At 45.2% G+C, this 25,143-nt stretch overlaps 1 protein-coding gene and 1 long non-coding RNA gene across 3 annotated transcripts in view; one reads left to right on the top strand and one right to left on the bottom strand.

The window, feature by feature from the left end:
• The first annotated feature begins 29 nt into the window (after positions 1-29).
• Positions 30-13,633, top strand: LOC138834805 (uncharacterized). The gene is made up of 3 exons (XR_011374264.1): positions 30-173; positions 9,928-9,992; positions 13,548-13,633. It is a non-coding gene; the product is annotated as an uncharacterized lncRNA (long non-coding RNA).
• Ocm2 (oncomodulin 2) overlaps positions 9,719-25,143 on the bottom strand; it is a 49,316-nt gene continuing 33,891 nt past the window's right edge. The window contains exons 1-5 of one of the 2 annotated variants that reach the window (XM_070033533.1): positions 17,687-17,703; positions 15,369-15,436; positions 13,528-13,660; positions 12,635-12,744; positions 9,719-9,965 (exon numbers count right to left, since the gene is read on the bottom strand). In XM_070033533.1, the coding sequence (XP_069889634.1) occupies positions 9,940-9,965; positions 12,635-12,744; positions 13,528-13,660; positions 15,369-15,429 (330 nt within the window). In that variant the 5' untranslated portion in view covers positions 15,430-15,436; positions 17,687-17,703 and the 3' untranslated portion in view covers positions 9,719-9,939. Of the gene's footprint in view, positions 9,966-12,634; positions 12,745-13,527; positions 13,661-15,368; positions 15,437-17,686; positions 17,704-25,143 lie in introns of those variants that run through there. The other variant, XM_070033534.1, reaches the window with a different exon arrangement.

The following is a 25,143-nucleotide window of genomic DNA, read 5'->3' on the forward strand; positions in this document are numbered from 1 at the left end:
CCGGGAGGAGACCGCACTTCCGCCCCGCTTCCGCACGCTCCCCGGAAGCAGCTGCTGCCCGGCCGGAAGAGGAATCCACAGCGCGGTGTCCCAGTGTAATACGTCCGGGTAGACCCCCGTTCCCGTCTGTTTCCTGGGCTGTGGTATTTCTTACACAGCTTGAGGGAGCTAAGGTGAGTGGGTTTGTCACAGATGCCACAGTCGGTGCCACCTGGCAATGGTGGTTTTTCCTGTCAGGGAAGCTGTGAGTTGGCATTTGGACACCAAGACAGGTCTGGGTAACACTTCTCGCTCTGCTGCAATCTGTGAGGCCATAACCTACCCTTTCTGCAGTTCCTTTATTTGTAGTTATTAGTGAGTTTCTGCCTAGTGGAAATTTCACTCTGAAACTTAAATGGGGCTAGGAGTGAGTGTATGTCAAGTGCAATCATTTTTCAATAAATGGTTACTGACTTTCCCCTATCTTGACTTTGCCAACTAGCTTCTTGTCAGTGAGTGAGTTTCCCCCATTAGAAGTACATGGTTTAGACGGGATGCTTATGGCTCACATCTGTAATCCTAGCTACTCTGAAGACTGAGATCTGGAGGATCACAGTTCCAAGACAGTCCAGGCAGTAAGTTTACAAGAGCCCATTTCCAAAATGAGCAGCAAAAAGCCAAGTTGAAGGCATGGCTCAGATGGTAGAACACAAGCTGAGAAAGCATGAAGACCTGAACTCAAAGCACATTACTGAAAAAATATATATGTATATATATGTATATAGAGAGACCTTAAAGCAATAATTGAAAAAAATTAGCATAGCAGAACTCCCTACCCTCATACATATCTTTGTCCTCCCAGACTTTTACTTATTTATTTATTTTTGCCAGTTCTGGGGCTTGAACTCAGGGCCTGGGCACTGATCCTGAACGTCTTTTTTTTGCTCAAGACTAGCACTCTACCACTTGAGACACAGCGCCACTTCCAGCCTTTTCTGTTTATGAGGTCCTGAGGAATCAAATCTAGGGCTTCATGTGTGCTAGGCAAGCACTCTACCACTAAGCCACATTCCCAGCCCCCTCCCAAACATTTTTTTTATAGAGACCTATGGTATTCAAAGTACATACAGCTAAGGTTGAAGCCTGCCAATACCTTCATATGGTCTTTTCCAGGAGCTACTCACCATCTCCATCTCTTGGGACCCCTAAAACACAGATGCAGAACTCTCCGACTTTAGAAAATGTAGTTTTTGGGAAGTGGTGCTGTGGCTCAAGCTAGAGCCAAAGAATTCAGGGACAGCGCCCAAGCCCAGAGTTCAAGCCCCACGACCAACCAAAAAAAAAAAAAAAAAACAACCCACGAAAATGTAGTGGTATTTTTTGTTTTTGTTTTTTTGGGGGGGTTTGGTCGTGGGGCCTGAACTCTGGGCCTGGGCGCTGTCCCTCAGCTCTTCAGCTCAAGGCTAGCGCTCTACCACTTGGCCACAGCACCACCTCCGGCTTTTTTCTTTTTGCTTATGTGGTGCTGAGGAATCGAACCCAGGGCCTCAGGCATGCAAGGCAAGCACTCTACCACTGAGCCATCTTCCCAGCACCGAAAATGTAGTTTTTGTGGTATGCATTTTTTATTGTTGGTGGTGGCGGTGGTGGTCGGGGGCTTGAACTCTGGGCCTGGGTACTGTCCTTTAGCTCTTCAGCTCAAGGTGAGTGTTTTACCACATAAGCCACAGGACCGCTTCCAGTTTTCTGGTGGTTTATTGGAGATAAGAGTCTCATGGACTTTCCACCCTGGGCTGGCTTTGAACTGTGATCATCAGATCTCAGCCTCCTGAGTAGCTAGGATTACAGGTGTGAGCCTCTGGCGCCGGCTAGAAAATGTAGTTTTGAAAATTCCAGTCTGATTAAAGAATTGTTTCCTTTGTCTCAGAGCAGAAGCTTCTAGAATAATAGGAAGAGCCCTAGGCTTAGGTCAAGAGAACCCACATCTGAAGAAGAAAAAAAGAAGTGCTGAGTGCTGATGGTTCACACCTGTAATCCTAGCTACACAAGAGGCTGAGATCTGAGGATTGCAGTTTAAAGCCTGGACCGAAAAGTCAGTGAGACTCTTATCTCCAGTAAACAGAAAAAGCCAGAAGTGGTGCTGTGGCTTGAATAAGTAGAGTGCTAGCTCTAAGTACAAAGAGACTCTCTCTCTCTCTCTCTCTCTCTCTCTCTCTCTCTCTCTCTCTCTCTCTCTCTCTCTCTCTCTCTCTCACACACACACACACACAATTTTTTCATGTTTCCAAAGCCAAGAGAGCTAGTACATCAATGCATCCTCTCCTAGTACAGGTGGAAGATGGCAGTGGCATTTATTATGGTTTCTCCAATAGGATCTTGTGTGCACATACATGTGTGTGTCAGCATACTGAGTCCTGGACTCAGGACCTTGCACCCTTGCTTTGCCTTTTTACTCAAGGCTTACAACTCTAACACTTGAATCACAGCTCCACTTCTAGGTTTCTGTTGCTTGGTTGGAGATAAGACAGAATTTTACTGCCCTAGCTAACTTTGAACCATGATCCTCTCGTTTGCGTTTTCTGCCATAGTTAGGATGACAGGCATGCACCATGATGGACAGGTCCAGGTATTCATTGAGTTGGGAGGGGTCTCATGAACTTTGCCAAAGTTGTTTTGAATCACAGTCCTCCAGATCTCAGCTTCCAGAGTAGATAGGATTACAGATATTACCAGTGCCTGTTAAGTCTTCCCGGTTGAACAGTTCCTCCCCACTTCCTCTTCACCTTCCTGAAACCAGTAATCATCTGACTGTCAATCACCTGACTGTGAGTCAGAAAAGGATCCCAGGCTCTGAGGTCACTTTCTCAGGCGCTGAGGTCATTTCCTGAACCGCCCTGGTCTTGCCTCCCTCTGACAGTGAGAGCTTCCCCAAGCTCTGCGATTACTTACAAATCTGCTCTGGCTCTGCCTCTTGCCTTTCCTTATATAATCTGGCTCACCAGGAGTCTCTTTCTCTTGAGTTCTCTTCTTCCTTCCCCTCTGTCTCCATGTGCCTCCATCTTAAGTGAGCCTGCAGTTTGCTCTACCCCTAATAACTTATTTTTCCCTGAACCATGTGGCAGTTTCCTTTCTGGCTCACCTTACAGTGCCCAGCTGTCATGATGTAATTTTTAGATGTGAATTATAGGTGCTATTTGATTATGTTATCTTGGAATATATGTAAACAAGTATGAGTATTTATGTGCTGCTGAGATCTGATTATACAACCTCATGGGAAAGCTGTTGCTTGCTTGCTTTTTCTTCTTTCTTCTTCTTCTTTTTTTTTTTTTTTTTTTTTTTTTTTTTTTTTTGGTGCTAGTCCTGAGCTTGAACTCAGGGCCTAGGTGCTGCCCCTGAGCTGCTTTTGCTCAAGGCTAGTACTCTACCACTTGAGCCACTGCATCACTTCTGGCTTTTTCTGAGTAGTTTATTGGAGATAAAAGTCTCAGACTTTGCTGCCCAGGCTGGCTTCTAACCTCAAGCCTCAGTTCTTAGCCTCCTGAGTAGCTAGGATTACAAGCATGAGCCACCAGCACCAGGCTTTACCTATTTCTGAAGCTTGACTTATTCTACAAAGCAGGGAGTCAGGAAAGATAGTTGAATCCAAAGTTGAAGTGAACACAAACAGATCACCATCAACTGGCCAGGGATTGGCCAGTCATGGCCTCTAGCAGGGGAGGGCTGGTGTCCTTTGCCCCAGAGATAAGGGCATGCACAAAGCCAGAAGTGTATCCTCACCTCTTCCCCAGGTCTTAGGCAGCATGGCTATGGCCCACTCCACCTGGATCCCTGCAGGTTGATTGACATCTTACAAAGCCACCATTCAAGATAAAGTTTAGTGTCAGGTGGCTCTGGAGCTGGTGGCTCACCCTCTAATCCTAGCTACTCAGGTGGCTGAGATCTGAAGATTGCCATTCTGAGTAAGCCAAGGGCAGGAAAGTCCTTGAGACTCTTATCTCCAATTATCCTAAAAAGCCAGAAGTGGTGCTAAGGCTCTAGTGGTACAGCACTAGCCTTGAGCATAAAGCTCAGGGACAGTACCTAGGCCCTGAGTTCAAGCCCCACACACAAAAAAAACATTTAGTGAGTGAAGTCATCCACACAGGGGTTTGTCTTGTTCAAGCATCTCAGATGAAATGTTTCATGTCTTCAAAAGAATGTGAGGTGTGAAGCTATTTGGATGCATTGCCAAAACCCTTCTATGAATGATGTCAAAATTTATCCCCAGCACTACCTCCCCCAAATATTGACTTTTTTTTGAAACCAGTGAAAACATGTAAATGTAGTCTTCACGGTGAATAAATTAACAGCCCAGGTGGAAAGTGACCTGCTGATTCTAATTTCATCTCTCCTCTAAAGTGTTCCTGGGGTAACATCATACCTTCACAGCCCCAGAAGAGATGCAAGATAGGTTTTTGCTTGCAACTGGATTCCTGAGGACACATTACACAAGATGAAACTGTTGTAGTTATACACAGAATTAATTAGTAATAAACTTTATAAAACCTGAGTAATGGGACAAGGTTTCCCATCTTTGCCATACTTTGAAAACTTTTGTGACTTTGATGATGATGTTGGTGATGTTGATGATGATAATGATGATGATGATGATGATTTTACTTCTGTCTGGGCTTGAACTCAAGACCTCATGCCTGCACAACTTGCTTGTATGGCTGTCACTCTGAATCATGCCTCTGTCACCATCTGAATCAGCCGAGCTTTTTGTTGGAGATGGACTTTTCTTTTCTCTCTCTCCTTTCTTTCTCTCTTTCTCCCTTCCTTCCTTCCTTCCTTCCTTCCTTCATCCTTCCTTCCTTCCTTCCTTCCTTCCTTCCTTCCTTTCTTTCATCCGGTCGTGGGGCCTGTACTCTGGGCCTGGGCACTGTCCCTCAGCTCTTCAGCTCAAGGCTAGCACTCTACCACTTGTGCCACAGTGCCACTTCCGGCTTTTTTCTTTTTGCTTATGTGGTGCTGAGGAATCGAACCCAGGGCCTTAGGCATGCAAGGCAAGCGCTCTACCACTGAGCCACCTTCCCAGCCCCTCTTTCCTTCTTTCTTTCTTTCTTTCTTTCTTTCTTTCTTTCTTTCTTTCTTTCTTTCTTTCTTTCTTTCTCTCTCTCTTTCTCTCTCTCTCTCTCTCTCTCTCTCTCTCTCTCTCTCTCTCTCTCTCTCTCTCTTTCTTTCTTTTTGTTGTTGTTGTGGTGGTGGTGGTGGTGCTTGAATTCTGGGCCTGGGCGTTGTTCCTGAGCTCTTAAGCTCAAAGCTAGAGCTCTACCACTGAGCCACAGTGCCAATTCTGGTTTTCTGGTTTCATTGGAGATAAGAGTCTCATGGCCTTTCCTGCCCTAGCTGGCTTTGAACCATGATCCTCAGATCTCAGCCTCAAGAGTGGCTTGGATTACAGGCGTAAGCCACCAGCGCCACCAGCTTCTCAAAGACTTTTCTACCCACGCTGACTAAACCCTGATCCTGTGGATCTTAGCCTCCTAAATAGCCAGGGTTACAGGCATGAGGTACCAGTTCCCAGTTCTGAAAACCTATGTTTTTTGTTTATTTGTTTTTAAATCTGCCAGGTGCCAGTGGCTATGCCTGCTACTCAAGAGACTGAGATCTGAGGATCATGATTCAAAGTTAGCCTGGGAAGGAAAATCTGTGACATTCTGATGTCTAAATTACCAGTAAAAAGCTGAAGTGGAGCTGTGGCTCAAATGGTAGAGCTCCAGTCTTGAGTGAATGCTCGGGGAATTACATTCACAAAGTTGGTTTTGAGATTCCATGCCATTATATGAACTACCATACCAAACTACAAGCCAGCATTGTAGTTAAATAAACATAGGCCAGATTAAAAGCCTTGTTTTATAAATAACTAGGAAAAATAACAAGACATCGGATTTTTTTAGTTCTTTAAGCTATGCTGCTACCTAGGCCTTCATTTTATTTATTTATTTAAAAAAAAATTTTTTTTTGGGTTCGGTTGTGGGGCCTGAACTCTGGGCCTGGGCGCTGTCCCTCAGCTCCTCAGCTCAAGGTTAGCACTCTGCCACTTGTGCCACAGTGCCACTTCCGGCTTTTTTCTTGTTTTGCTTATGTGGTGCTGAGGAATCCAACCCAGGGCCTCAGGCATGCAAGGCAAGCGCTATATCACTGAGCCACCTTCCCAGCCCCCCCCACCCCCCAGGCCTTCATTTAAAGCCAAAATAAATCAAGACATTGCTAGCTGTGTGTTTTCTTGTGGTAGGTCATCTACAAATTAGGGTAAAAATAGAAAAGATAAACATAAAATAAAATGATTATGTGCTTGTGAGATACTTTTCTGGATCATTAGAATTTTCTTTAGAGTTTTTGCAGTTTTTTTTGGGGGGGTGGTCCGGTCGTGGGGCCTGAACTCTGGGCCTGGGCGCTGTCCCTCAGCTCTTCAGCTCAAGGCTAGCTCTCTACTAATTGAGCCATAGCGCCACTTCTGGCTTTTTTCTTTTTGCTTATGTGGTGCTGAGGAATCGAACCCAGGGCCTCATGCATGCAAGGCAAGCACTCTACCACTGAGCCACCTTCCCAGCCCAAGTTTTTGCATTTTTTGATTGGCCTCTACATATGTTATATTTAAAACTTTTCCTCAGTATGTAAAAATACTTGCGAAAATATGAATAAATCAAAAATGAGTAGAGCTGGGCTGGGAAGGTGGCTTAGTGGTAGTGCTTGCCTAGCATGCATGAAGCCCTAGGTTCCATTCCTCAGTAGCATGTACACAGAAAAAGCTGGAAGTGGCTCAAGTGGTAGAGTGCTAGCCTTGAGCGAAAGAAGCTTAGGAACAGTTTCTAGACCCTGAGTTCAAGCCTCAGGACTGGCCAAAAAAAAAAAGAGTAGAGTTGGGTACAGTGGCTCACACCTGTGATTGCTCAGGAGGCTAAGATTCAGAGGACTGAAGTCAAAGCCAGCGTGGATAGAAAAGCCTGTGAGACTCATCTCCAATGAACCAAGAGGCAGAGAACCGGCTTTGAGTGAAAAAGCTCAGGGACAGTGCCCAGTCCCTGAGGTCAAGCCCTAAGACTGGCAATCACACACACACACACACACACACACACACACACACACACACATACACACACACACACACACACACGCCACACACACAATAAAACCAACCCGTGTAATTTAAAAATGACAACAGTAAAAAAAACAAACAATTGATAGTTGGGAGTAGGATAATTAAATGCAAAAATGCTTTTGATAAAATAGCTATTTATTGTCTACTGGCAGAGATATTGAAATGAAATGCCTTAAACCAGACTGGAAGAATGGAAATGGAATGTATTTGAGACTTTTTTCTTTTCCTTGTTTGTCTAGTTTTTTTTTTAATATTATTTTATTTTATTTGAGAACATACTGTACAGAGGGGCTACAATTACATGGGCAGGATAATGCATACATTTCTTACCAAGCATTGCAGCCTCCTCCTTTGTTTACCCTTCACCTCCCTTCCCAGCCTCCCCCCTCCCCCCATGTTTGTCTAGTTTTTAGTTTGGTTTTGTTTTGGCTGACCAGGAACTTTGGAGCTTCCTGCCTCAGCCTTCTGAGTTCCTAGGATTACAGGTTTGTGTCACAGTGCCAACCAAATGTGCATTTGAAATTTACCTTTATGGACATCCAGGTACCATCTCTAATATTACTTGATAGTCTTCAAAGTGATACACTTTCAGAAATTTGATACCCACTTTAACCTCTTTCTAAATAATATTGAGCTCACATGTGATGATACTTGTATTTTTTCCTAATGTATATGAAAATTAATACGAGGCTATTTCAATGTAAAATGTTCGCTGGGTGTGGTGTTGCAAGCTTGTAAAGCCAACACTTGGGCAGCTGAGACAAAAAGCATTTCAAGGCAGGCACTAGTGGCTCATGCCTGTAATCCTAGCTACTCAAGAGGCTGAGATCTGAGGATCAAAATTCAAAGCCAGCCTGAGCAGGAAAATCCATGAGACTCTTATGTCCAATAACTATCCATAAAAAGTCAGAAGTGGAGCTGTGGTTCAAGCCGTAGAGCTCTAGCCTTGAAGAAAAGAAGATCAGGGATAACATCCAGGCCCTGGGTTCAAGCCCCAGGATCAGCATGTGTGCATGTATGCATGCATGTGCACAAGTCCTAGTGTATGCTTGCATGCACACACACACACACACACAGAGGCAGCTCAAGTTCTAAGCCATTGTGGGCCATGGAGTGAAACTCTTGCAAAAAAAAGTCTCGCCGGGTGCCGGTGTCTCACGCCTGTAATCCTAGCTACTCAGGAGGCTAAGATCTGAGGATCATGGTTCAAAGCCAGCCCACGCAGGAAAGTCCGTGAGACTCTTATCTCCAATAAACCACTAGAAAACCGGAAGTGGTGCTGTGGCTCAAGTGGTAGAGTGCTTGCCTTGAGCTGAAGAGCTGAGGGACAGTGCCCAAGTCCAGAGTTCAACCCCATGACGGACAAAAAAAAAAGTCTCCCCCCTCCCCCTGCAAACAAACAAACAAAAAACCCTGAAGAACAAAAACATTGATCTTTGTCTTCTAAGGTCATTTTGAGACCCCTTCTAATAGTGCCCCATACTTTGAACAACTACTTCCCCCCCAAAAAAAACCAAAAAAACCCAAAGGTTCAAAACTCACTAAGCTATTTTGTGAATGAGAAGCAATGTAGGAGAGCCCCAAAAGTTGGAGAGGACAGAAGGTAGGTTGACAGTGTGAAGTTTTAAAAGAACACCCAGAGAAGGCCCAAAGATTCTCAGGAGTTCTCAGCTGCCTGGCTCAGCTTGCGGCCAGTGTTCTGTGTCACCTGGACACTGGCCTAATGAGAGTTTCCTGGCTGAAACTGCCTTGTTCTGTAATAGGAACCCTATGGCCAGACTCAAATGGGTAGGCAGTTGGGGTGTGATCAGCTCAGGTGGAGCCACCCAGAGCCAGGAAAACGGTGACTGAGAAGGAGGGGGTGGTGGTATAAGCTTGGATGAGGGTAGACATGTCTCCCTGGAAGCTTGTCTTCCTTCCTTCGTCTCTTTCTCTTCCTCTCTCTCCCTCTCCCTCCCCACCTCTTTCTCCTGTGCCACTCCTGGGGCTTGAACTTAGGGCCTGAGCACTGTCACTGATATTCTTTTGCTCAAGGCTAACACTACCATTTGAGCTGCAGCTCTACTTCCAGCTTTTTTTTTGGTAGTTTAGTGGAGATAAGAGTCTCATGTACTTTCTTGCCTGGTCTGGCTTTGAACCACAATTGTCAGGTCTCAGCCTCGTGAGTCACTAGGATTACAGGTGGAAACCATGGGCATTGGCTTTAAATCTCTCTTATAGCAACCTAATACCCAGTAGCACAAAACCCATTTGTTAGAGCAACCTTTTATATGGGCCAAAAGAAAACATCTCTCCATATATTTCAGAGTCAGGTTCATTGCTGAGAAAAATCTTGGATGGACAGTGCCACTTATTGGCAATATTTTTGTTATCTTTAAGCCCGATCCCCCTGTTCCTTCATGCACAATGGCAGGATGATTTTCTCAGTGTTTAAAAGACCCCCCAGATCTTTGGAAAGGCCTGCTCCCCCACTTTCTCCCTCAACCCTTGCTTAGAGGAAACAAAACAAAACAAAACAAAACAAAAACCACACTCTTGCACCAACCAATGATGAGAAACTGTCTTTATTGGGTGATTTTTCAAGGCATTGCCTGCAGGGGCGCTGTAGAGAAGCCATCAGGGCATACCCACCACCAGTCAAGCCATAGATTTGTCTCATTTCCTTATTCAAATGATGACCAAATTGCAGAAATATCTCAGGGGGAGTTCATAAATTAGTTTGGGGTAGGTTGTGGGAGTTTCCCCATTCTCAGGGTACTTAGAGGCCTTCTGGTTGACTTTCCTTTCTTCTCCTTTCTCCTTAGATGCGGCTCTGTTTAAGCATGCACCATTTCCTGGAATTCTAGAACAGAAGAGTTGAGGAAATAGGGTCAGTGGAAGAGACTGGGTATTCTCCCTTGGTGCTGACACCATGGAAGCAAATTCTGGAGTGACAAGCATGAGTCCTCTTTGCCTCTGTGTCCCCTCGATTTAGAACTTCTCAACTGATAATCATTTCTCTCCGACTACAAAGGGAGCCAATATCACAATTGTCCATTGCTATTTGTGAACAGTGTGTGTGTGTGTGTGTGTGTGTGTGTGTGTGTGTGTGTGTGTGTGTGTGTGTGTGTGCTAGTACTACTGGGGCTTGAACCCAGAGCCTTGTTGCTCTTGCTTGGCCTTTTCACTGAAAGTGATTGCTCTACCACTTTGAGCCACAGCTCCACTTTCGGTTTTCTGGTGGTTAGTTGGAAATAAGAGTCTCATGGACTTTCTTGCCTGGGCTGGCTTTGAACTTTGATCCTCAGATCTCAGCTCATGAATGGCAAAGATTCCAGGCATGAGCCACCAGCACCTGGCTAACATGAATATTTTGTTTGGTTAATTTACTACAAAAATGGGAAGTTTGTTTCTTTAGATTTTAAGCAGACATTCATCAGGGTAGAACTTTGAACAAACTTTCTTCTGTTGAACCCTATCCTTATCTCCAAACAAATTATTATTATTATATTTAGAATAATACATTTTGGATGATGCCAATTAAAATTGAAAAGTGAGATTTGCCTTCTATCTATTCCTAAGCTTTGTCCCTTTGGAAGTCTTTTATGGTTATATTTAAGTAAGTAAATCCTTTTACATTAAAACTCTGTGTGTGTGTGTGTGTGTGTGTGTGTGTGTGTGTGTGTGTGTGTGTGTGTGTGTGTGTGTGTGTGTGTGTGTGTGTGTGTGTGTGTGTGTGTGTGTGTGTGTGTGTGTGTGTGTGTGTGTGCTGGTCCAGGGGCTTGAACTCAGGGTCTGGATGCTGTCCCTGAACATCCCCTTCCCCTCCCCAGCTGGCACTGTACTTGAGCCATAGCTCCACTTCTGGCTTTTTGCTGGTTAATTGGAGATAAGAGTCTCACAGACTTTCCTGCCTGGGCTGGCTTTGAATCATAATCCTCAGATCTCAGCCTCCTGAGTAGCTAAGATAGGTGTGAGCCTCTTGAAACTTTATTTTTTTTTCTTGCCTGTTTATAGAAACTTTTAACTCCTGTCTGGTAAGCTACACTAGTATACATTTTTGTGTTAGGGACCAGTATTTGGTTTGAAGTCAGGGACTTAAACTCACTAGTCAGGTGCTCTACCACTTGTGCCATGCCTCCAGTCCTTTTCTGCACCAGTTATTTTTGAGATAGAGTCTCATTTCCTGTCCAAGTATGTGTTTGGACTGTGACTGTGACTCTCATTATTTTCTGCTTTCTACCATAGTTGGGAGGACTAGCATGGAACACCACACAACACATAGCTTCTTTTAGTTGAGATGGAGTCTCATGAACTTTTCTACCTGAACTGGCTTAGAACCATGATCCTCGGGGGCTGCGAAGGTGGCTCAGTGGTAGAGCGCTTGCCTTGCATGCCTAAGGCCCTGGGTTTGATTCCTCAGCACCACATAAACAGAAAACAAACAGAAGTGGCGTTGTGGCTCAAGTGGTAGAGCTCTAGCCTTGAGCTGAAGAGCTGAGGGACAGCGCCCAGGCCCAGAGTTCAGGCCCCAGGACTGGACCCCCCCCCCCCAAAAAAAAAAAAAGAATCATGATCCTTTTGATTTCATCCACCCAAGTAGATTTGATGACGGTGGGCATAACCACCCTCAGTAATGAATTAAGAAAGGATTTTGAGTATATGCCTGGGCTGGCCTCAAACTACAATCCTCCCGGTTTTAGCCTCCCACAAAACTAGGCCCACAGGCATGAAACACTGTTGGCTACTTTATAGTGGTCAACTTTTGAATAGACTTTTAAAAATCAAAGAAGGATACAAAATAACACTTGTAAGTTTCAAATAAGTGCCCTAAGCAATGTGTTTTTCCAAGCTGGCTGCAAGAAAATGTCCAAGTACCTAAAATTTGAATCCCTCTACAAACAAGAAAACATGAATAGTGGTTCACTGGTTTGTTCTGTTTACCCCATTCATGTTAGAGGGCCATTGCTCAGCGTCACTGTTGAAAGCAAAGGAAACTAAGAGGCATTTCTACACAAGCTAATACACTTTTTTTTTTTTTTTTGGTCGGTCGTAGGGCTTGAACTCTGGGCTTGGGCGCTGTCCCTGCGCTCTGCAGCTCAAGGCGAGCACTCTACCGCTTGAGTCACAGTGCCACTTCTGGTTTTCTGGTGGTTTATTGGAGATAAGAGTTTCATGGGCTTTCCTGCCCGGGCTGGCTTTGAACTGTATTCCTCAGATCTCAGCCTCCTGAGCAGCTAGGATTACAGGCTTGAGCCACCAGCGCCTGTCTGCTATTGCACTCTTATGAGCCAATCTTGAGAATACCATATACCATCACTTCCCTTATTCAGAAAAGAGAGTCTCAGTGACAGGGTCTCTGCCTTTTGCCTCCTTAGGCCAAGGAAATTATGATTGTATTTTTAGTTCATTAACAGAGGTCAGAGGTACCAGAACGTGTGTGTGTTTGTGTGTGTATGTGTGTGTGTGTGTGTGCGCGCGCGCGCACGTGTAGGAATGGAACCCAGACCCTGCTCCACGCTCTGCACGTACCATCAGCCCCAATCTTTCCATCTCCATCGCTGTCAGCAGCTGCCATCAACGACTTGGTTTCTGACTCAGTCAGCTCTCTGGCTCCGCTCTCAAACTTCTGCAGGAAAAACCTACAGGGCAATACAGACCTGAGGGAATATTCTGGAAAACCAAGCATCTGTGTGTTTCCTTCTTTTCTTCCTTTCCTCCTCCTTCCATTCCTCACTTACTTCCTTTTCTTCCTTCCTCCCTTCTTAACCATCCATCCTGCCTTCTTTTTCTATCCTCCCTTTCTCCCTCCTCTTCCTCCTCCTTTTCCCTTCTCCTCCCTTCTTCTCTTCCTTTCTTTCTTCCCTTCCTTTCTCTCTACCTCTCCTTTTCTGCCTCCCTCCCTTCCTTCCTCTCTCCCTCTTTTCCTTCCCTCTAACCCTTTCTATCTCCTTCCCACCTTCCCTCCGTCTCTCCGTCCCTCCTTTCCTTCCTTCCTTCCTTCCTTCCTTCCTTCCTTCCTTCCTTCCTTCCTTCCCCTTCTCCCACCCTCCATCTCTCCCTCCTTTTTCCCTCCCTCTTTCCTTTCTTCCTCCTTTATTCCCTTCCTTTCTGTCTCTTCTCCTTTCCTTTCCTCCCCCTCCTTCCTTCCTCTTTTTCTCCCCTCCCTCCCCCTCTCGTCCCCTCTTCTCCCCCCCTCCTTCCCCCATCTGAATCCAATGGTTGGAATCATCAGTCAAGATTTTAGCTGGCAGGGATTTCCTTCACAGAAGAAACAAGGGCAGACATTTTATTATTTTTGAGACCCTCACTGAGCCCCTCTGTTTGGTGCTCCACTGAAGAGACCGGGCTCAGCCAGGGCCCAGTGCCCAGGCAGCCCCGGCCCCAGCCCCATTCAGCTGTGAGGTGTCCAGGGCAAAGCTTACTTAAGCTCTTCTTCATCCAGGAATCCACTCTGGTCGTTGTCTATGAACCGGAAGACATCTTTCACCTGGCTGGCTGACATCTTGGACAGGCCTGATGTTTGGAAGAATTTCTGGGGTTCAAAAGTATCTGGGTCTAAAGAAGAAAGCATGCTCAGTGCACCCGGGTACAAAAAATACAGGTTAATAAAATGACTGAGATTGGAATATAAAGATTTTGAGGCCTTAATCTCTGGGCTGGGTGCCAGTCACTAACTCCTGGAATCCTAGCTACTCAGGAGGCTGAGATCTGAGAATCACAGTTCGACGAAACCAGCCAGGCAGGAAAGTCCATGAGACTCTTATTAACAATTAACCAGCAAAAAGTCAGAGGTGGAGCTATGGCTCAAGTGGTAGAGCACTGGCCTTGAGAACAAAAGCTCAGGGACTGAGGCTCAGGCTCTGAGTTCAAGTCCCAGACTGGCGTGCACATGTACGTACTGTCCTAACATCTTCAGTTAAAGGGATGTTCAACTGGTCCAAGACTTTGAGCCAGTTAAGATGGGGTGGCTTTCTGAAGTTATCCCTTTCCTTTTTTCACCAAATTTCTCTCTCTACCAGATTTTACCCATCTTTTCTCTCTTCTCCTATCTGGGCTCCAATCTCTCCCCCTCTTCTCCTCCCCCCCCCCCCACCGCCATCCACCAAGTCCCCCAAAGCCATGGCTTAATCAGTGGGGAGAAATGTCATCACTAGGTCAGTCATCAGGCTTAAAGGCATTCACTGGCCTTGTTCAATTTCTAGTAAGTTTCTTTCATCTTCTAGAAACAAAAATCAGATGCTTGTATCCCAGAATTCTCCTGAGTTTAGATGTCTAACTCATGGCAATTCAATTTTCTGAGTGTGTTTGTGAGTTTTTCCACAAAGATTACATTTTCTTTTCTTTAGTTCCCCCCCCCCCCCCCCCGTGGGTCATAGGTGTGAACTCTGGGCCTAGACACTGTCCCTCACCTCTTCAGATCAAGGATAGTGCTCTACCATTTGAGCCACTTCCGGTTTTCTGGTGGTTAATTGGAGATAAGAGTCTCAGGGACTTTCCTCCACAGGCTGGCTTTGAACTGCAATCCTCAGATCTCAGCCTCCTGAGTAGCTAGGATTACACTCATGGGCTACTTGTTTTCTTGTTCTGTGAGAAGTGAGACCATAAATCTGGGCACCCATGGCTCCCACTGGTAATCCTTGCTACTCAGGAGACTGAGAACTGAGGATCATGGTTCAAAGCCAGCCCAGAGAAGAAAAGTCTGTGAGACTCTTATCTCCAACTAACCAGCAGAAATCTGAAAGTAGAGCTGTAGCTCAAGTGGTAGAACACTAGCTTTGAAGGGAAAAGCCAGGTGAGAGGGTGAGGCTTGGAGTTCAAGTCCCAGTATTGGAATCAAAAATTTACACACAAAAAAATGGGAAAGCAGAAAGAAACTCATGCCTTTCTCATACCCACCCTCTAACTTTATTATTATTATTATTATTTGGGTCCAGTTGTAGGATCTGAACTCTGGGCCTGGGCGCTGTCCCTCAGCTCTTCAGCTCAAGGCTAGCACTCTACCACTTGAGCCACAGCGCCACTTCCGGCTTTTTTCTGCTTATGTGGTGCTGAGGAATGGAACCCAGGGCCTCATGCATGCGAGAGGCAAGCGCTCTACCACTGAGCCACCTTCCCAGCCCCCTAACTTTATTATTATTAGACAAGGCTTCACTATTATCCCAGCCTGGCTCCAAGTCATGATCCTTTTGCTTCTGCCACCCTGAGTGCTGGCATTACAGGCATGCACCACCATGCCTGGCACTTTGTGTCTGTCCCCTGTTACCTTGGCATTCCTGCAGGGCAGCTGCAATGTCCTCAGCACTAAGGACGTCTGTGATGCTCATGGTCCACCTTGTCATAGAAGGAAGATGACAAATATCAGTCAGGAATATTCTGGGGAAAGTACAGCACGCTTGTAGGCTCACCAACACTGTATAATTGTTTGGAGGAGTTCTTTTTTTTTTTTTTTTTTGTCGGTCGTGGGGCTTGAACTCTGGGCCTGGGCGCTGTCCTTCAGCTCTTCAGCTCAAGGCGAGCGCTCTACCACTTGAGCTACAAGCCACTTCCGGTTTTCTGGTGGTTTTTATTTGAGATAGGAGTCTCACGGTCTCTCCTGCCCGGGCTGGCTTTGAACCGCGATCCTCAGATCTCAGCCTCCTGAGTAGCTAGGATTACAGGCGTGAGCCACCAGCGCCCGGCTTGGAGGAGTTCTTTTTATTATTTTTATTTTGGGGCCAGGCCTGGGCTTGAACTCAGATCCTAGGTACTGTTCCTAAGCTTTTGTGTTCAAGGGTAATACTCTACCACTACAGCCACAACTCTACTTTTGGCTTTTTGGTGGTTAACTAGAGATCAGGAATCTCATGGACTTTCCTGCCCCAGGCTGGTTTTGAACTGCAATCCACAGATCTCCACCTCTGAATAATATGAGCCACTGGCACCTGGCCAGAGTTTTGTTTTGTTTTAAAATGTTGATAAAATGCTGGGCACCAATGGCTCATGCCTGTAATCCTAGCTACTCAGGAGGCTGAGATCTAAGAATTGTGGTTTAAAGCCTGCCCGGGCAGGAAAGGCCATGAAACTCTTATCTACAATAAACCACTAGAAAACTGGAAGTGGCACTGTGGCTCAAGTAGTAGAGCGCTTGCCTTGAGCTGAAGAACTCAGGGGCAGCACCTAGGCCCAAAGTTTAAGCCCCATGACCGACAAGAAAAAAAAATGTTGATAAGCTTCTGTGATACTAAATAGTGAGTCAGACTATTCAAACAAAAACCAAATCCTAGCCCCATTTATCCCAGGACCTTCTCTTGAATACACACCAATAATGAAATAAAAGAGCCAATCGAATGAACTGGAATAAGTGGGATTCCATTTTCTTGTAAAAATTATATTCACCTGGGCACCGGTGGCTCATGTCCGTAATCCTAGCTACTCAGAAAGCTGAGATCTGAGGATCACGGTTCAAAGCCAGCCTGGGCAGGAAAGTCTGTAAGACTCTATCTCTAATAAACCACTCAGAAAACCGGAAGTGGCACTGGCTCAAGCAGTAGAGTGCTTGCCTTGAGCGGAAGAGCTAAGGAACAGCGCCCAAGCCCAGAGTTCAAACCCCATGACTGACAAAATAATAAAAAATAAAATAAAATTCAGGGCTGGGAATGTGGCTGAGTGATAGAGTGCTTGTCTAGCATGCATGAAGCCCTGGGTTCAATTCCTCAGTACCACATAAACAGAAAAAGCTGGAAATCACCCTGTGGTTCAAGTGATAGAGTGCTAGCCTTGAGTAATTGATGCTCAGGGAGAGTGCCCAGGCTCTGAGTTCAAGCCCCAGGACTGGCAAAAATAAATAAATAAAATTATATGCACCCAATTGCTCCCTTACACAAGCAGCTACAAATCATCCCCAAATCAACCTTGTTACAAATATAACCATGTATATATTATGTAATATATATTATACACCTATGCATATATATAGCCAAATCATATATACTATATGTCATATATATATATATCCAAATCATCCCCAAATCAACCTGTTACAAATATAACCATATATTATATAATACATAAATATATTACACATACATATATTACATATACATATATATAGTCACATGACAAATCCTACATGGAAAGAGACAGGAGAGCCATGAGTTCAAGGCCAGCCTGGACTACAGCTTGACTGCTTGTAGACCCTCTGTGGGTGTCAGCCTCTCTATCCAGAAGGGTTGATGTCTGATGAATGCAAAGTTCATTTTCTAGAGACCCAAACTCTTCCAGGTGTCAAAGCCAAGGGAGAAGAGAACTTGGAGCAGAACCTTCAGAAATCTAATAAAATGAAGGTAGGGAAGAAAAAGAGCCTTGAGTCTGGTGGGACCCTAAGCTACTCACCGTTTTAGATTTTTTTTTTCCCCTGCCAAAAAATAAAAATTAAAAAAAGAATGGGAAAAAGAAGGAGCCAAAATAAAAAAAAAACAGCCAACCAACCAATGTGCTTTTGCTACCTTACTGACCCTCCTTTTATAGAACCGAAAAAGTGATGGTTAGAACTCTTAGATTTTCCTTTCAAGGATCAAGTGGACTGCAGCTCGAATATCTTACCTTGTACATGAAACCTCTCTCACTCTCTTTCTCTCTCTCTCTCTTTCTATTTATATCTCAAGGGACTGTGATGGGAACAGCCAATTAAAAAACCCCATAAAACCTCAACAAACCTTAACTAAGGTTTCAGTTGTGTAAACGAACCAGTTTGGCAAAGCATTGAAGATACTGAACACTTGGGCAGGAAAAGGGGGGCCGTAAGGTGAACGCTTCCCAGATGTTTAGGAGTTCTATCTGAAGCAGGTCTGTTTTCAGCTTTGTGAAAATTGGGTGTGACCTCAGTTCAGGGTGGATGATCTCAATGGGTCACCAAGCTGATGCCCAAGGCTTGTCCTGACGAGGGAGACAGCTCGGCTTTCTATGACTTTCTATGAGTCCTTTGCTGTACAGCACCAGGAGGTGAACTCAGAGCCTTTCACTTGCTTAGGTGGGTGCTCTACTGCTCAAACCACACCTCCAGTCCCCTTTTGCATTTAGTTTATTTTTCAGATAGATCTCTCACTGGTCGCCTGAGTCCAGTGTTGGACTGTGATCCTCCAACTTTCCCCTCCCACATACGTGGGTTGACAAGTGTGCATCACACATGCCTAACTTGGTTGTGTGTATGTGTATGTGCATGCCTGCACCAGTCGTGGGACTTGAACTCAGGACCGAGGTACTGTCTCTTTAGCTTTTTTTCACTCAAGGCTAGCACTTGAGCCGCAGCTCCCCATCTGGCTTTTTGGTGGTGAATTGAAGAAGAGAGCCTCATAGACTTTCCTGTTGGCTTTGAATCATGATCCTCAGATACTCAGCCTCCAGAGTAGTTAGGATTACAGGCACAAGGCACCAGGACCTTTCTGGTTTTGATTGATTGATTGATTTTTTGCTGGTGTGTCAGGGTTTGAATTCAAGGCCTCAAATTTGCTCAGCTTTTGCTTGTTTAGCTGGCCACCAGCCACTTGCTCCACACCTTCAGCTTGGCTTTTTGCTGGTTATTTTGAAGAGGGAGTATCAAAGACTTTCCTGCCATGGCTTGCTTCAGACTGAGATCCTCTGGGCCTTACCTTGCTGAGCTGCTAGGCTGAAAAATATGAGCCGTTGGCATCCATCTAGTTTGTTTTGTGAGATAAGATTTTGCTAACTCTTTGGCTTGGGTTGGTCTTTCCATCTCTAGATCCCTGTAGGTGAGATTATAAGTGTGTACCGCTAAGTCCTGCCCCTACCTTGGTCTTCAACATTTCACAGTTAAAATCACATACACTTAAAAGGCAGGAGGAGGAGGAGGGGGAGGAGGAGGAGGAGGAGGAGGAGGAGGAGGAGGAGGAGGAGGAGGAGGAGGAGGAGGAGGAGGAGGAGGAGGAGAGGGAGAGGAAAAAAAGCCCATTTCTAGCCAGGCATCAGTGGCTCCTGCCATGATCTACTCAGGCAGCTGAGATCTGAAGCTGAGGATTGAGGTTCAAAGTCAGCCTGAGTAGGAACATCTGTGAGATTCTAATCTCCAATTAACCACCAAAAAGCCAGAAGGGGAGCTGTGGCTCAAGTGGTAGACCACTAGCTTTGAATGAAGAAAAAAAAAAAATCTAAGAGACAGCATACCTAGGCCCTGAGTTCAAGCCCCAGTACTGGCAAAATACATACAAAAAGAAGTTTACACTTGTCAGCAAGAACATTGCCCTTGCCCTGGAGACAGAAGCCTCGAAGATCACACCTGGTATTAAATAATTCAACCATTTGGGTGAAGTTCTCACTAGAATGGGTCCAAACCATGAATAATTCAGACATCAGGGAGTGTATCACTTCATTCTGCAGACATTAGCCAAAAGACACTCACCAAGAAAACCATGAAAAAACAAAAAACAAAAACCACCTGGACGGCTTGAAAAGCGGCTAGAGGTGAGTAGTTAAAGCGTCTGGGCCATCAGGATCAATTAGATCAAACAAAGCCCCTGCCTGCTCTGCTTTCCAGGTCTCGGAAGGAAGTATGCAGTGTCACAGACTATCCCCCATTCTTTTCAGGAAGTCACTCCACTTTAGGTCTAGCCCTCTTTCTCTGTCTCATTTCTGTGTGCCTTTTTTTTCTTTCTGTCAGTCATGGGGCTTGAACTCAGGGCCTGGACACTGTCCCTGAGCTTCTTTGGCTCAAGGCTAGCACTCTACCACTCGATCTCCACAGTTCTTTTTGCTTACGTGGTGCTGAGGAATCGAACCCAGGGCCTCAGGCATGCAAGGCAAGCGCTCTACCACTGAGCCACCTTCCCAGCCCGATCTCCACAGTTCTACTTCCAGCATTTTGGGCAGTTAATTGGAAGACTGGCTTTGAACCTTGATCTTCAGATCTCATCTACCTGAGTAGCTAGGATTACAGGCATGAGTCAATGGTGCCCAACTACTTCTGGATTTGTTTCTTTGTTTCAGGAGATAATCTCGTTTCCTCCTTAACAGAGAGAAGGGGAGCAACCAGAGGACAGCACCCCATATCTATCCATTGTTACTCTCCCCCGCACTCTTATAGATCCGCACAAGGTGATCTATGCTTAGTGATCTAAAGTCCACTCCAACATGCTCCCACTGGTTCTGCTTCTTTCTTGCTCATGTAAGCACATGGCTCTACTTAGATGTCCTCTCTCTCTCTTTCCTCAGCAATTTTCTTTAGAGACTGGCCTCATTAGGTCTCCCAGATCACAATCCTCCTGCCTCAGCCTCCCAATTGCTGGGATTATAGGCATGTGCCACCATGCATAATGTATATTATCTCCTTTTTTTCACCCCTTCCCTTCAAGGAACTCTCAGCAGTACACAAATGTTGGCCTGAGTCCTGTCTTTAATTTTGTGGATAGTAAAGAAACATGCTTAAGTCAGGTGCCATTAGCTCACATCTGTTATCCTAGCTCCTTTGGAGGCTGAGATCTGAGGATCATGGTTCAAAGCCAATCTGGGCAGAAAAAAAATCCATGAGACTCTTATCTCCAATTAATCAGCAAAAGCTGGAAGTGGAGATGTGGTTCAAGTGGTACAGTGCCAGCTGGGAGTGAAAAAGCTCAGAAATAGCATCCAGGACCTGAGTTCAAGCCCCAGGACTGGCACAAAAGAAAAAAAGAAATAAAAAGATGCTTCATGTGATTCAGTGTTTGGGACATGTGCATTAAAACCCCAAGGAGGGGGCTGGGAAGGTGGCTCAGTGGTAGAGTGCTTGCCTTGCATGCATGAGGCCCTGGGTTCGATTCCTCAGCACCACATAAGCAAAAAGAAAAAAGCCAGAAGTGGTGCTGTGGCTCAAGTGGTAGAGCGCTAGCCTTGAGCTGAAGAGCTGAGGGACAGTGCCCAGGCCCAGAGTTCAGGCCCCACGACCGGACCCCCCCCCCAAAAAAAAACCCAAGGAGATGCTAGTGTGTATTGATAAGTATATGTCTAAAATGAAAATGGTGGGCCCAATGTCACACGTTGTTCAGGCATGGAGGAACTCTAAGGAGGCAAGGAAATGTGTCATGTGAGGGCTGAGTAATTATCTCCACTCTTTGTTCTTCTCCTTCTGGTCCCCTGTTTGCTAGGCAGGTGCTCTACCACTACCCATTTTTGAGATAGGGTCTTTTTCTTTTATCTTGTTTTCCCCTTTGGGCTCTCGTTTTTTTCCATACATTTAGGTCAGCCTTGGGCCCTGAGGTCTTTCTACCTTCATCTCTCAAGTAGCTGGGATTGCAGCTTGGTTTATTATTAAACTAGCATCTTACTATCTTTTATCCAGGCTAGCCTTGAATTCTGTCTCTGCTTGCCAAATGGATGGGATTGCAGGCATGAAATTAAACTTTCTTTGGGCAAGAATACAGATACAGCCACCACATGACTCTTCCTTCTTCCTGAGATCTGAGATTCCCTGGGCAGCTCTTACGCTCTTCCTGCTACAATTCCACCTGCTACACACATGCTCAGTCTTTAAACAGCCATGATGTTCAAAAAGTTCCTGCCAAGAAGATTGTGAGCAGTTTTCACTAAAAACCTGTCCTTGGAGTTTTCTCTATGACATGTAATCTTTCATCAATGTGTGTGTGTGCCTACACATGCCTATCTTGGGGCTTGAATTCAGGGCCTGGGTGCTAGTGCTTTACCTCTTGAGCCATAGCTCTACTTTTTGCTTCTTAATTTGAGATAAGAGTCTCATGGACTGTCCTACTCGGGCTGGCTTTGAACTGTGATCCTCAGATCTTGGCTTCCTGAGTAGCTAGGATTATAGGTGGGAGGCACCAGCCTTGGGATGATGAAGAGACTTTTAAAAAACAATGTCGGTGTGGGGGGGGGGAGGGGGGTATAATTAGGTGGGGGGAGGGGGGAGGCTGGGAAGGGAGGTGAAGGGTAAACAAAGGAGGAGGCTGCAATGCTTGGTAAGAAATGTATGCATTATCCTGCCCATGTAATTGTAGCCCCTCTGTACAGTATGTTCTCAAATAAAATAAAATTAAATTAAAAAAAAAAGAAAGTAACAAAGGAGGAGGCTGCAGTGCTTGATAAGAAAAGTACTCAATATCTTGCTCATGTAATTGTAACCCCTCTGTACAGTATTTTCACAATAAAAAAAAGAAAGAAAGAAAAAAAATTTTTTTAAATTTATTTATATTTTTTTGGGTCCGGTTGTGGGGCCTGAACTCTGGGCCTGGGCACTGTCCCTGAGCTCTTCAGCTCAAGGCTAGCGCTCTACCACTTGAGCCACAGCACCACTTCTGGCTTTTTTCTTTTTGCTTATGTGGTGCTGAGGAATCGAACCCAGGGCCTTATGCATGCAAGGCAAGCACTCTACCACTGAGCCACCTTCCCAGCCCATTGTAGAGACTTTTTAGCAAGGGTAAAAAAAAAATGTTGGGAGAGCCCTGCACAGCCCAGCCACCTATGAAACGCTATAGGACAGAAGAAACCAGATGCTGTACAAGGCTGATTTTTTCATGAACAAGAAAGGTGAGTATCTTTGTCTCAATTTACTCAGGGGCCAGAAGCAAAACCAAGAGAGGCTCTTGTCAGTTAATTAAGGGGAAATTATAACCAAATCCAACATTATGAGAGATGGAAATCCATCCACCCCTTTCTGTCTGCATTTCTCTATGATGCAAGTGCTCTGGGGCAGATATGAATCATTCCTTTCCCCCAAAAAAAGATCAGACCATAGGGAAAACATCTAAGGAAAAGACATTGTCATCTAAAATGACCAAAGACTGGGGTGGATGTCTGGACAGAATCCTAGAGGGGTTCCTTCTCTTCTTCCTTCTTTCTTTTCCTTTTTCTCTTTCTCCTTCCTCCTTCCTCCCTCCTCCTCCTCCTCCTCCTCCTCCTCTTCCTCCCCCTTTTTTTTTGTGCTGGTCCTGAGGCTTGAACTCAGGGCCTTGGCACTGTCCCTAAGATTTTATGCTCAAGGCTGATATTCTACTTTTTGATGGTTAATTGGAGATGTCTCACAGACTTTCTTGCCCAGTCTGGCTTTGAATTGCAATCTTCAGATCTCAGCCTCCTGAATAGTTGGGATTACAGGTGTGAGTCACTGGTGCCTGGCTCAGAGATTGTTTTAAAGTGCTGGAAACCTTGGTATTATATGGCCTCAGCTCACTGGGTGTTGAATGTATGGAACATTCAGAGAGGAGGAATCGCACCTTTGTTCTAACTTTTCAGACTGTCTGATCTTGGGAAATTCATGTCATTTCTTAGACTATATGTTTTCTTATTCATATACTCAATTAATTTTTATGGAATGACTATTAGATACCTAAGACAAAGAATGAAATGCATTTATTAATTGACTAAATCTTGTTGGTATAGAAATGATAAATATAGCCAGGCACTGATGGCTCAAGCCTGTAATCCTAGCTACTTAAGAAGCTGAGATCTAAGGACTGAAGTTCAAAGCTAGCCTGGGGGAAAAAAAAGTCCATGAGGCTCTTATCTCTAATTACGCACCAAAAAACTGGAAGTAGAGCTGTGACTCCACTAGCCTTGAGAAAAAAAGCTTAGGGGAGAGAGCCCAGGCTCTGAGTTCAAGCCATAAGACTGGCATCAAAAAGTGAAAAGCAAGAAGGTAAAATAGCTTCTTTAGGGGGAGGCAGGTGAAAGGTAAGGGTATGAATACCATCAAAATACTTTACAATGAACAACGAAACCTGTTGAAATTGTTTCAAAGTGGGGATAGAGAGGGTGGCTGGGACTGGGGCACATCTGATTGGGCTTCATTGAATGCATATATGGAAATATCACAATGAAACTCTCATACAGTAATGTATGTTAATAAAAATGTAAAAAAAAAAAAACAACCTCTACAAGAAGCATAAGGTTTTGCTTCTCCAATTCATTGAAATATTCATGTTCAGAGTCTCAAATTCATTGAAATATTCATGTTCAGAGTCTCAAAATCTTTTTTTTTTTTTTGGTCCAGTCGTGGGGCCTGAACTCTGGGCCTGGGCGCTGTCCCTCAGCTCTTCAGCTCAAGGCTAGTGCTCTACCACTTGAGCCACAGCACCACTTCCGGCTTTTTTCTTTTTGCTTATGTGGTGCTGAGGAATCAAACCCAGAGCCTCATGCATACAAGGCAAGCGCGCTGCCACTGAGCCACCTTCCCAGCCCCTGGCTTTTTTCGTTTTGCTTATGTGGTGCTGAGGAATAGAACCCAGGGCCTCATGCATGCAAGGCAAGCACTCTACCACTGAGCCACCTTCCCAGCCCCTCAAAATCTTTTTTAATAGAAATTCACACACACTTGTCCTTTTTAAATGTAAGAGGGCTGGGAATGTGGCTTAATGGTAGAGTGCTTGCCTAGCATGCATGAAGCCCTGGGTTCGATTCCCCAGTATCACATAAATAGAAAAAGCTGGAAGTATGGCTCAAGTAGTAGAGTGCTAGCCTTGAGAAAAAGAAGCTCAGGGACAGTGCCCAGGCCCTGAGTTCGAGCCCCAGGACTGGTTAAAAAAAACACTCCAAAAAACCACATAAGGAAAGAGAGCAGGCCACCTTTACAAAAGGGTATCTTTCCACCACGTGCCGGCTGCTCACACGTAATCCTAACTATACTCAGGAGGTGGGGATCTGAGGATCATGGTTCAGAGCAGAAAAATCCCTGAGAGTTTTTCATCTTCAATTAACCAGCAAAAAGCTGGAAGTGGAGGTGTGGCTCAAGTGGTAGAGCACTAGACTTGATTAAAAAAAAAAAGCTAGGGCTGGGAAGGTGGCTCAGTGGTAGAGCGCTTGCCTTGCATGCATGAGGCCCTGGGTTCCATTCCTCAGCACTACATAAGCAAAAAGCAAAAAGCCGGAAGTGGTGCTGTGGCTCAAGTGGTAGAATGCTAGCCTTGAGCTGAAGAGCTGAGGGACAGTGCCCAGGCCCAGAGTACAGGCCCCACGACCGGACCCCCCCCCAAAAAAGCTAAGGGACAGTGTGAAATCCTGAGTTCAAGCCCTAGTACAAACATAAAAACAAACCACATAGGACTCATTTCCTAGGCTGGAAG

This window comes from Dipodomys merriami, unplaced genomic scaffold (genome assembly GCF_024711535.1).
Source record: "Dipodomys merriami isolate MVZ:Mamm:240054 unplaced genomic scaffold, mDipMer1.0.p SCAF_22, whole genome shotgun sequence".
Taxonomy (NCBI): domain Eukaryota; kingdom Metazoa; phylum Chordata; class Mammalia; order Rodentia; family Heteromyidae; genus Dipodomys; species Dipodomys merriami.